Raw genomic sequence first — 13,249 nt, forward strand, 5'->3', positions numbered from 1 at the left:
AATCTCCTGCGACAGGTGGATGTAATTTATTTTGAAATAGCCAATAGCAGACTGGCTATTGAAACCTTACCCACTGAGCAGAGGAGGGAACCTGAGAGAAAGAATTGTCTCTCAGTTACGCCCCTCTGCTCAGTGGGCGGGTACAATAGCCAGCGTGCTATTGGCTTTTGCAATTTGAAATGGATGGGGGGCGCCGTGGGAGGTGAATGGTCAAGGCTGCGCCCTAGGTAGCATTGCACCCTAGGTGGCTGCCTAGTTTGCCTAGTGGCAGCACCAGCTCTGGGGGTGGGTGGGGGAGGGTAATGGCTGGCTGGCAATGGATGCTATGGTTTCCATATTGTAATACCCAGACTTGCGCATCCACTGCCAGCCAGCTGGTGTCGCTGTGAGCAGTATAAATTCTTGTAGCAGGCCAGATGTGGCCCACAGTCCGTAGTTTGGAGACCCCTACTCTAAGGGCCCATTCATACTATGTCCGGGCCAGATCCAGACCAGAACGTGTTTTGTCTTTTTACAAAAATGAATCCCCATTCATTCCTAGGTTAAAAAGTGAGGCTAGTTCACACCACTGCATTCAGTTCCAGAACATTTAAAAAAATACTACATGCACTATTTTCTCTGGTCTGGGGAATACCAAGACATGTAAACGCATCCAAACACATCAGAATACACTGTAATGCATGCATCAATTGAGACTAAAAATAAATAAAAAATGTGTCAAAAACGCACATGACTACATTTGCAGAAATGCATCCAGATCTGGTCTGGAGATGGTGTGAGCAAGCCCTAAAGGGGCCTAGAAGTTTCTTAAAGCAGACCTATGCCCTTATCTTTAAAATAACAACAAACACACATTTAGAAATGTTTAGTATTGACAATCTACAAACACATACTTCTAGATAATTGCAGGCTTTGTATTCTTTGCATACCTTATTTCTCTTTTCTTCCCCAGTCTTCTGATAGCGGCCATGTTTACTAAGGGCAGATTACTAGCTCTCTTTTTACTTCCTGGATTTCTGGCACATATGACTAGACATGTGACCATGCACATCATCTCAGGGGAGGAAAATACCTTTTCCTGAGGTCTTATGAGATTACAGATGAGATTTCCCAGCAATGATCTGCTGATGACAAGGCAATCCCAGTGTGCATTGCTTTGGCAAACTGAAGTCATTTTCCCTTACAAAGCAGGAAGTGAATGTTCTGCAAGTGTAAGTATTTCAGAATTACAGCATTTTACACCTGACATGTCTGTGTTTTATTCTTAATCATCATACAAGACTTGCGCATCCACTGCCAGCCAGCTGGTGTCGCTGTGAGCAGTATAAATTCTTGTAGCAGGCCAGATGTGGCCCACAGTCCGTAGTTTGGAGACCCCTACTCTAAGGGCCCATTCATACTATGTCCGGGCCAGATCCAGACCAGAACGTGTTTTGTCTTTTTACAAAAATGAATCCCCATTCATTCCTAGGTTAAAAAGTGAGGCTAGTTCACACCACTGCATTCAGTTCCAGAACATTTAAAAAAATACTACATGCACTATTTTCTCTGGTCTGGGGAATACCAAGACATGTAAACGCATCCAAACACATCAGAATACACTGTAATGCATGCATCAATTGAGACTAAAAATAAATAAAAAATGTGTCAAAAACGCACATGACTACATTTGCAGAAATGCATCCAGATCTGGTCTGGAGATGGTGTGAGCAAGCCCTAAAGGGGCCTAGAAGTTTCTTAAAGCAGACCTATGCCCTTATCTTTAAAATAACAACAAACACACATTTAGAAATGTTTAGTATTGACAATCTACAAACACATACTTCTAGATAATTGCAGGCTTTGTATTCTTTGCATACCTTATTTCTCTTTTCTTCCCCAGTCTTCTGATAGCGGCCATGTTTACTAAGGGCAGATTACTAGCTCTCTTTTTACTTCCTGGATTTCTGGCACATATGACTAGACATGTGACCATGCACATCATCTCAGGGGAGGAAAATACCTTTTCCTGAGGTCTTATGAGATTACAGATGAGATTTCCCAGCAATGATCTGCTGATGACAAGGCAATCCCAGTGTGCATTGCTTTGGCAAACTGAAGTCATTTTCCCTTACAAAGCAGGAAGTGAATGTTCTGCAAGTGTAAGTATTTCAGAATTACAGCATTTTACACCTGACATGTCTGTGTTTTATTCTTAATCATCATACATAGAGGCAGGGGCGTCCAGGGGCTGGGTGACACCCGGAGGGGTAACCGAATGTCACGCTGATGCGTCACTGCGCATGGCCTGACGTCACCACGCGCGTGCACGTGACGTCACTACGCACGTGCACGATGACATCATCACACAGGCGCTGCAGTATTCTGATACCTGCCGGCGGCCATCTTGGTGATGGACGCCGGCAGAGAGAGGAGGGGACAGTCACCCGGCGGGATAAGGTATCCTGCCGGGTCCCCTCCTCTCTCCTGATACTGTCGGGTGTTCGGTCCATGACCGAGCGCCCGACTTTTCAGAGGGGGGTGACACCAAAATGACTGTGAGTCATTTTGGTGTCACCCCTCCAATGGTGTCACCCGGGTGCGGGCCGCACCCCCCTTGTGACACCACTGCATAGAGGGATGCATTGGTAGAATGTGATTTTTGAGTGTAAAGGTCTGCTTTAAAACATAGACTATTTGATCTGATGGCCCTATTTTGCATGTTTAAAACTCTGCTGGAAACTGATTGTCATTGTGTTTTCTTTCACCAGGTGCAGCAACGATGTATGTACGATATAAGATAGTCCTTGTACAAAATTCTAGATCTGCATTTCTATGTAGATATTTCAACATAATGTCTTTAGTAATTGGAGTGATTGGCTGCATTGGAATGGGCATTGTAGCTTCCTTTCAGGTGAGAAGTTACATATAGGAACACAGGTTTTGACTGTTTTGGAAAAATTCAATAGAATATTCCTTTTACATGTTTCGAGTCATCCATATTAACTAAAACCTTGGGAGAAAATACACTTGAATTTGTTACCAGGTACAGCATGGCATGTTATTTAAAGTTAAGTGTTACAGAATGATGCTGTACCAGGGAGATTGAAGACAATGGTGGGCCCATAGCAAACCTCTCATGGCTGGTGCACCCACCCCCATCCTTTTCCTGGTGTCTCTGTACACTAGTACAGAGTTGGTTTTAAAGAAGAACTCAAATGCAAGGGTTAATTGCTCGTTTTGGTCTAAGAGCTAAGATAAAGAAAATATTCTCGCCTAATCCTAGGTCCCACCTGGCTGCTAGAGCGGTCCCTGCAACCTTTCCTCCCCTAGGCTCTGGCGGTCTAAGGACCTGTGACGTCATCAAGTCTAGTGCAGCTGCAATAGATGTGAGGACGCTGGGAGACCTTCCACCACCAGAGCGGAGGGGCAGACAGAGCACTGACCGGCGCAGGACTTAGGATCAGGTGAGTACATTTTCTTTATTTTTGCCCCTGGACCAAAACGAGCAGCACCCATGCTGTATGGGAGTAGCACCACTGCAAGGGTTAATTTTGCTGGAGTTATTCTTTAACCAAGATGTTCCAGATATTTGCTTGTTCACCCATTTCAGCGTTTTCTTGTGATGCAGATAATTAGTTTGCCTGGAGTACTTATTTTGTATACGGATTGTAATTTTGGTTGAATCTGCCCAACACTTGTGACAGATTCCTTAAATGGCGATAATAAGAACTATCAAATTATGTCGGAACTGCAGCTGAAACTGTTGCAAGGCTTTCATGAATTAGGTGCAGGTTGTTTTAAAGGGACCACACCGCCAGAAAAGTGTCCTACGTGCTGTATGCTGAATTCCCACCACAGTATTTTGTTCAGTGACAAATACTTAATCATTAGTCTGTACCTTTTACTGAAGGTCAACATACATGAACTTCTCCGCAGGCTTGAAGCAGGAGGAAAGAACTAGACATACAATACAGCTATTGAGAAACACAGTATATATATATATATAGTAAACAAACAATGTTCTCATGTTATCAATGAACAGGAACACTCATAGAGGATTCCTGTTCATTCATAACAGGGGACACAGAAAAAGAGATTGAGGACTTTGTGTTCTCAATCTTTTTCTATTTTAAAAGGGAAAAATCTGTTTAGACCCCTAATATTTCCCTGAAGCCCCTAAAAGTAAAAGTAAAAAATAGAAATATTTAATAAAAAATGAGTTAATAAAAATAAATATAAAAAAATTAAAAAGTTTATAAAAGTTAAATATACAAAAATAAAAAACATTTTTGGTTTCGGCCTGACATTTTTTTTAATTTCGGTTTTGTTTCGGTTTTAAACTTTCCATTTCGGTGCACCTCTAATAGATATATATAGACATGTTTATACCGTGGAATGGGATTGTTGGCATGTGCTTAAGATTAACCTTTTTCTTGCTGTTGAAGAATTCTCACTTCAGCAATTTGAATTTGCAGTTTTTATGCCTCATGCTGGATGTAGTCACTTGGTGGCATTGTTCACTAGCGAACATTACCTTCCAAAAGACATTCCAGGGCTTCAGTGTTCAGTAGATTTGCCATTTTGTGTTGGAATTACTGTACATTTAAATGGCTACACTAATATATCAGTAAGCACACTACAAATCCCATATTAATATGTACATTTCCCTTTCTTTCAGGAGACTTCCGTTACAAAGGTTCATGATATAGGAGCCCTCCTGGCATTTATCTTTGGTGTCCTCTACATTTCTCTGCAGTCTATTATCTCCTACAAGTCCTGTCCAGAATGGAACCGAAGGGGGACCTGCTGCATACGAATGTTCATTTCTCTACTATCGATACTTGCCGTATTTCCCAGTATCCTTTGACCAATCATTATTTCATATTTTTCTATAAAAAAGTTCATGTACTCCTATCAGCCAGCTTGTTCTAACAATGTTTTAAGGTAGATTATATAATAACTGGGGCTCATTCCATGAATTACACTGGGGGGTATATTTATACCATACTTGTAGCTGATTTTTTATTGTTTTCCTCACATTGCCAGACTTACGTTAGAAAAATGAATAGCACACCAGTTATGGTGTGGCACATTAGTTCTCATTTAACCTTAACCTGACCCTAACACTTAGCCCACATTCACACCTTAGCGCACGATCATGTGCTTTCGTGTGCTGCGTTTTCCGCGCATCCCTACTAAATTCAGTGGGGCCTGCACCCAAGACGAATGCGGCAAAGAAGCTTGTATAGCAGTTTTTTTGCGACAGGTGTTCCGCATTTTTTGCTTCCGTGTTTGTGCAGGTTTTCATGCACACAAACCCAGAGCAAAAATGCATGTCTTCCTGCCCGGGTTTGGGGTGCCATTAGAAATTAATGGCATCGCAAGCGTGTTGCATGTTTTACTGCGTTTTCGTGAACGCGCGCCAAACGCACACAAAAACATACACTTTAACATAAAACAAAAAGCACATCTATTCATGCTATCCCAGCACCAGTATGTACAGCTGAAGCACTCCCCGCTGCCTCAAACCTCGTAGGTCACTTCAACGGAAATGATGTCGGTAAGCTCTGCTGTTCACTACTATCTTTACCCAAGGGTCCTGATAATTGTTTATCTGTAGCTATGAATAATTTTGACTATTTTGAAAAAAGAGATGTCCAGTGGTATGGTTTCATGCATTTAGTCCCTGGTGCAAAGCATGAGCCAGGGCCCAACACACAGTGCTCCGAACTGAACATCCCCATCCTCAGTAACTCCCAATAGGACTAAAATGGCCATTTAATTACATCCTGTACCTAAAACCTCAAGCCTCATAACCCCTAAGCTAAAATCACCTTCGTCATCATGTGCAGTATAGTCCCTCTCCTCCAGGAGAGGTGATTTTAGCTTTTAATTTGTGATGATGGAGAGATGGTAGTGATGAGGATGGTCGGATATAGCTAGATAGGCCCCACAGAACATGAGCCTGATTGCAATTACAACATGTGCTACCTTTTTCAATATGCTATTCGATATACCAGGGGTAGCCAAACTCCGGCCCTCCAGCTGTGGTGGAACTACAAATCCCATGAGACATTGCAAGATTCTCACAGCCATGAATCCCGGAGAGAGATGCATCATGGTATTTGTAGTTTCATCACAGCTGGAGGCCCGGAGTTTGGCTACCCCTGCGATATACCCTTATTATTTGTTTTACCCCTTTTGCTTTGGCTCGTTATGATTTTAAAGTGAACTTATGAGGGAAGAAATATGAAAGATACCATTGCTGATTTGTTTTTAAGGGTCAAGTGCCCCTGGATTCACTGGATAGTGAGTCACTGACCTGTAACAAACATGCAGCCAAAGAAAGCTGTTATCCTGCATGTGTGATCCATGGTGGGGACCCCACTAAATAGTGATTACAGGATTTAGAAGACAGGACCTGAGCTTGTAGCTTTAAGAATAAGTCAGAAAAGGTAATGCCAATATTTCTATAAAATTTTTTGCATGTATATAAGAAACTCTCATTCTTCTGTGCTGTTCCTTAATGCATACATCTAACAGTGATAATATGTGCTTCATTTGCTGGCATTGGGACATTTAAATGTGAGCCTGGTGAAGAGGTGTGTATCTTCATTTAGTGAACATTAACATTGACAGGGTCATTCACAAAGGGGTGAAGAGTTTGGAGAAGGCAGGAGAAGTGAACAATCTAGGACAACATAGCTGATCTGGAAAGTGAGCTAAGATATCGCTCTCTAATGCATGGCAATGGGGCTCTATCTGTCAATGTCGCGGGTCGTGCGTCGCTACAGCAGGACCCTTTTTGGAGCGGATTTTGCCGCGATTCTAGCTTGCTCAATGCAAGCATTTGTGCGATATCGCGCGACAAACGCCCCCCCCCCCTTCCCACTCCAGACTTACCTTTCCTCTCCTGCAGGGCCCTCTTCCTCGTCGGCCAGGGCTAAGAGGAGACGGTCCTCACACAGCAGAATGTGCTGCCCGGCTGTGCCGGCAGCACATTCTGCGGGACCAGTGACAGCCTCTCCACCCCTGCCGCACAGACACCCGTACATGCTGTGGGTGGCTGTGCAGCAGGGAAGGAGCAGCACGATCTGGGCCCCCCCAAGTGGCGGAACTCCAGGGCCCGGTCGCAATTGCGACCCTTGTAGTTCCGCCAGTGGCTGCAGCCTAAAGTCTCATGTGAATGGGGCCTTAGGGATCATGACCTGTTACCAGATAAATTTTTTTAAATGAAAGCTTTGTAGCAGTAGAGTATTAGTATTGCCGCCTTACTTTTTTTTTTCTGAATGATGTTTTCATGAGTCAAGGTTTTACAGGAATCCGACAATTCTGGGGAGTCAGAGTGGAATGAGAAAATACTTTGAACTAAAATGTCACCTGCAAACTGAGTAACAATGTCTCTTGATAGGGAGTTGCTGGTGGTGCTGTTGCTTCGTCTGTTCTTTTATCAGCAATCAGGGAGCTGAACCTTACTAGCAGTGTTTGATTCAGCTCAAATAATTTGGGGTATTGCAAGGACTTATTTTAACGTGTACTGTATAAGGAATTTATTTTTAAAAATGAATGAAAAAATCCCCTTATTTTTTGAGGATTTTGTTTTTGCTTCTTTTTTATTTTCTTGAAACAATTGGGTTTGCTTACTAAAGGCTGTATAGGCAGTTCACTTGGCAAAGTGAATTTTCCCCTAGCTAAGAAAATGAGGTGAAGTTCTGCTAACTTCCATCATCCAATCATGTGCAAGCAAACATACTGCTTTTTAAACTCTCCTTGCACGTGATTGGGTATTCTCTGCAAAGTGAATTTTTGCCACATTCACTAAGTGAAAATTCACATGCAAAGTGAATGTGCTCCACTCCTTTAGTAAACAACCCCAGTGTGAATGTATGGGGAAAAGGTCTTTGAAATGTACATTTGTAATTTGCATTTTTGTTGTAAAATCTGGGGATAAAACTGACATATATATACAGGTGAAACTCGAATAATTAGAATATCGTGCAAAAGTAATTGCAGTAATTGCTGCAAAAGGGGCCCAAACCAAGTACTGAGTACATATGCATGCTTGTACTTTTCAGAGGTCCGATATTGTTCTATGTACAATCCTTGTTTTATTGATTGCATGTAATAATCTACTTTTTTGAGGTTGTGGATTTGTGGTTCTTGGGGTTTTCATGAGCTGTAAGCCATAATCATCACAATTATGACAAATCACGGCTTGAATTATCTTGCTTTGCTTGTAATGAGTCTATCTCATATATTAGTTTCACCTTTTAAGTTGCATTGGTGTATATATACAGACACACACACACACAGGTTGAACTGGATGGATCTTTGTCTTTCTTCAACGTCACCTACTATGTTACCATGATGTAAAATATCATGTCGCCCTATGGCATCCTGAAAGGAGGACACGTTTTACCATGGTTGTTATCCAAGACACACTTTCATCAGATTAATTCTAAAGCTAAAGTTGCAGTTTTTTCCCTACTTTAAACTGCTTATTGCTTTGTAGGTATGAAGAAATGGTTACAATTTTGGAAACGCACAAGAAACATTTGAGAACAGCAGAAAGTTAGAAAAAAGCAGAGGAAAACAAGGCTGGAAAATTATTTATAAATAGCTTTGTTCTGTCTCAACCACCAATTTATGTATTTGAACACACTTCACGATACCAGTCTGTACGGATAGTATGACAAGTTACTGAGCTGATGGGATCCACAGGCAGGGTTCAATTCACCAAGAAAACCGAAAATGAAAAAATTGTCACGCCAAAACCGAAAGTTACTTTTTTTTCCAACCTTCTTAAAAATGTTTAAATTATTTTCTTTTTATTTAATTTTTCTTTTTTTTAAATCCCGGATATTTCCCTTTTTAACATAGAAAAAGAGATTGATGAAACAGAGTTCACAGTCTATTTATCTAAAGCCCCTGTTATAAATGAACAGTAATCCTCTATACTGAGTGTTCCTGTTCATTTATACATTGTGGTTATAGTGTAAGTTACTATGTCCACAATCATGAATGAACAGGAAGTGATGTAGAGCAATTCCCGTTCATTCATAACTGGGAGATAGTAAGCACACTATGTCCAGTTATTTACAAACACTCATCGATCAGCTGAGTGTTTGTACACCGCTCTCCATCCTGAATGGGCTGTCGCAAAAGGCGGGGCAGGGCAGTGGGGGAGGAGAGCTCCGCCTCCTGTGGCAGATCACAACGCTCTCCTCCAATCACTGCTCTCCATCCTAACATAGGAGGCAAAATACAACAGCAGCTGTGGCAGCACAAGCTTACAAGTCAAAAGTGCCAAATCCAGAGGAAAAAAAAGAATGCCAAAAAAAAAATAAGACCTCTTGGGCTTATAAACCAAGGCTGGTAATGCAGGCACATAAAATAACTTTTCTGCCTATTGGTCAAAAAGTAAAACAGTTCCCCATTTTCAGGAACTTTTGTGGACAAATATTTCTTGATGCTAATTTTCTCACCTCATAAACAGCTATCGTTCTCCTTTTTTTCTTTAGCCATCCCCATATCGCCAAGCAAGTGCTGTTTGCGAATGGATCGTAGCTTTTGGCTTTGTCACCTATTTCCTTACATTCATCAAAGATTTTCAGGTTAGTATAGACTAAAGTTTTATTATATATCTATGTCTAAAATGTTTTTGTTTGTTTGTTTGGATAGAGTAGAAAAAGCTTAAACTTGGTGAGTTTTTTTGTTCTTTCTGTGTCCTAGAGGAGACTCCCCAAAAATGTTATAGTTGTCACAGGAATAGAAGGAAAATCTTTGATAGGAGGCACCAGTTCTGGTACATGGGGGGAATTTAGAGAAATTTCCTTTCACTTTTTGTGTCTTTGGGACAGGAAGTGAAGGGAAAACTACCTAATGGAGCACAGACAAGAACAACATAAAAACTTGACAGCAGTTGTAACCATTTCTCACTCTACCCAAAGCTGAGATTCAGTTTGGCTATAGATACACTTTAAAGGAATCCAAAATGTTTTCAAGATAGATAAAGAGAAACATGTGAATTTACCTAAGCATTAGAGTTTTTATTTCAGTCCGATCAGTGGTTATCCAATCCCTTTGACTTTTAAGAAAGTGTTAACTGTGGGCATCACTGGATGGTCAACCCGAGAAACACTGGTCTAGTTAGTGAATGTGGGAGAATAGAAATACAAGGGGCAGGCTGGGCTTGCGATCCTCATCCTGGCTTCACTACCTAGCAAGTCACCAACCTGGAACAAACATGCAGAGGCAGGGTGCCACTCGGAGCAGGCGCCGGGTGTCACACACCGAGACGCCATCACACACGTTATGTGACTTCATTATGTGCGTGACGCCTACAGGGTCCCCCCTCTCTCATACAACTGTCTGGCACTGGGTTCATGACCAAGTGCCTGACTTTTCAGAGGGAGTGTCACCAAAGAGTCATTTTGGTGTCACTCCCTCTGATAGTGTCACCTGCACCCCCGCACACCCCATGTGACGCCACTGCAAACATGTAGCAACTAAAATGTTAAAAGTATGAATACTCATCATTCATGCTTGTTCCACATCAGTGACTAACTGTCTTATTGATCCTGGCTTCATTACCCAGTCATGTAATCTGCATTTTTAAAAAGCAAGTCAGCATTATACACCTATCCTCATAGATTCCAGTTAAAAAGGAACTAAACTCTGGAAGCCGTGCTTGAAAAAAGGCAGGACAAAGGACTAGTCACATGTATAGTCTGTGTGTTCCTCACAGTTGATCTTTTACATGTTACTGACTTACCATTCATTATTCTGCACTGTGTGGAGGTAGGCCTTGGTAGAGGCAGTGTTTTGCTTCCTCATGTCAGAGCCTACATCCAGGAGAACCATGAGCAGAACAGTAGCGACATCACCAAATCTTACCACAAATCTCCTTAGACTAGCAGTTAGCAGTGCCAGGGCTGTACTGTATGCCAAGGCTGTGTAAATCTCAAAACTGGATGGACAATTAATATACACAGAATTATGTGCCGTTTATAAAAATGGACAATATTTAATGTGCTCGTCCACTTTTTATGTCTTAGTGCAACTGTCACTACTATTACACATTATGTGCTTTATTTTTTTAGCAAATTTGTTTTAAAACTCTTTTTATATAGTGAATTGCGGGTATTAAAACATTTTCTGAAAGGTGTGCACCTTGTTTCTTTGCAGGCTATAACTTTGACAATTTCAACAGAACTTCATGATGATTTTTGACTACAACCCTATCACAGTGTTATAGATTGACTAAATATTCTATAGTAAATGTTAACCAGACTAACAATGTAATTGCTGCTGGTTTACAGTTCGCACTGCGCTGCACTGGATGCAGAGACATAATAGTATAACTATTTGACCGCACCATTTCAATACATTTTTTGTGTTTTATATATATTTTCATATCAATAAATCAATTCAGGTTAATGTTTTATAATGCTATTAATGAAAGCAATAGGGAATTGCCACCAGGATATAACCTTTTAAGTACATTTTTTACATATTGTAATCTTTTTTTATTCTACATAATCAGTTCAGACGCTTGATTTTTATAACGCACATAATGGCATAAAGAGGGTAAACATATTTAAACTAAAAACGTAACCCCTTCATTACCAAGTGTGTAACACATAGCAATCAAAAGGTTGACAAAACACAAACCTGCTATGATCTTATTTTTATTGAAATGTCTGGCCTGACTGCTGAAGTGTCTTTAGGGGGCTACACAGGACAAACTTAGACTAGAGGACGGCACGTCCCCGCCACTGCCATATCTGCTCCAGATTATGCTCCTTGAGTTATAGCTCATTCTGTCAGTACTGTTGCTCGAACACATCACCCTTTGATTCATTGTCAGTTCAGCTGACAACAGGCCTGAAATCGGCAAAAACCCTGAACCTGAATGTAAACACCATGGAAGTTGGGTGGGTTGTACAAGCTGCATTCCTACTGTTAAATTACACATTTACAACTGTATTAATACCGCCAGGAATCCAAGGTAAAGTAATTGATCAGATTTGTTCAATGTTTGTCAACTGGGATTCCTGGCAACGTTTAAATAATCGCAGCCAGGAATTTGTCAGTGTTTAGTGGGGGGATTGCAGAATATACAGTTTGGCAGGTGACCATCATTAATATGGATTACCTCAATGGACAAGTTGATTGACGGATACATCAGTTTGCTATGATTGAAGTTGGACATACTTCTGGGGAACAATAATAAACTTAATTTCAAAAGCCAGTAAGTATGTGTTTGTGTTTTATTTTATTAAAGGATTTATACTTTGGTGTTTTGTTTTTTTACTTTGAATTATTTGTGAGAATAGGTAAGGAGTACCAATGTACCCTTGTATTCATTCCCCTAGGAGGGGTGGATCTTTAGTTGCCCCCTTATTAAAAAGGGGACTACCAAATTCCACCATAAGCTCACCTCCTTTTTTGGCCACTTGGAGGTGGGTAAGAGGCCCTTGTCCCTCAACATTGGGACAAAGGAACTTAGCAAAGAGCTTTGCTGTCTCCTCATTCAAGGTTCCCCTTTAATGTGGACAGGCATGTGGCCTGGTATGGCACAGAAAGGTGGGACTGCATGCTCACTACCCTCCCTTTCCTAGCCACCCAGGCTGGTATAGTGGAATATTAAGGGAAACTCTGTGCCGGTTTTTCTTATTTTAGTAATAAATATGTACACTCACTTTAATGATTTAACATCTGACTGGGAAATCCAGGGGATCCCTAGGTGACATCATTGATTAACATAAAATGATATCACTTGGGAATCCCGGTGGTGAATTAAACTATTACAGTTGTGAATCTTTCATTTAGCAGAAGATTATTAATTCAGTGATTTTTATTTTACTTTTAGCACGTTTTGGAATTGAGTAAGGCGTTCTAATGTACTGCTGCACTCATTCTCCCGGGAAGGAGTGTATATCTTGTCACCCTCTTATGATAAAGAGGTCTTCCAGATTCCACCATACATTCCCCCCATTTTACTATTACCTCCACCTCCTTTTTAGGGCACATGGAGGCGGAGAAGAGGCCCTTGTCCCTATACAATGAGAGAAGGGTGATTTGCAAGAAGAGGGAAGCTCTGCACGCACTGCCTTACGGTTCCTGGCCACCCAGGTTGCATTCCTGGATAAGGGTTTAGTTGGAATATTAGGGGAACCCTATGTCATCTTTTTCTTTATAATTACCATACCCCCTAAAGCTTTGGAGGGCTTTCTGTGTCATTTTGTTGACAATACATTGCCAA

At 41.2% G+C, this 13,249-nt stretch overlaps 1 protein-coding gene across 1 annotated transcript in view; it reads left to right on the forward strand.

The window, feature by feature from the left end:
• The window catches only part of DRAM1 (DNA damage regulated autophagy modulator 1), a 17,913-nt gene extending 6,461 nt beyond the window's left edge, over positions 1-11,452 (forward strand). Inside the window, exons 3-7 of the mRNA XM_018556622.1 lie at positions 2,751-2,893; positions 4,661-4,838; positions 6,526-6,584; positions 9,504-9,596; positions 11,170-11,452. Of these exons, the coding sequence (XP_018412124.1) occupies positions 2,751-2,893; positions 4,661-4,838; positions 6,526-6,584; positions 9,504-9,596; positions 11,170-11,214 (518 nt within the window). The 3' untranslated portion in view covers positions 11,215-11,452. The remainder of the gene's footprint in view (positions 1-2,750; positions 2,894-4,660; positions 4,839-6,525; positions 6,585-9,503; positions 9,597-11,169) is intronic.
• The last annotated feature ends 1,797 nt before the right edge of the window (positions 11,453-13,249 follow it).

Source organism: Nanorana parkeri, unplaced genomic scaffold, assembly GCF_000935625.1.
Source record: "Nanorana parkeri isolate BGI_ZX_2015 unplaced genomic scaffold, ASM93562v1 scaffold244, whole genome shotgun sequence".
Classification (NCBI taxonomy): Eukaryota; Metazoa; Chordata; class Amphibia; order Anura; family Dicroglossidae; genus Nanorana; species Nanorana parkeri.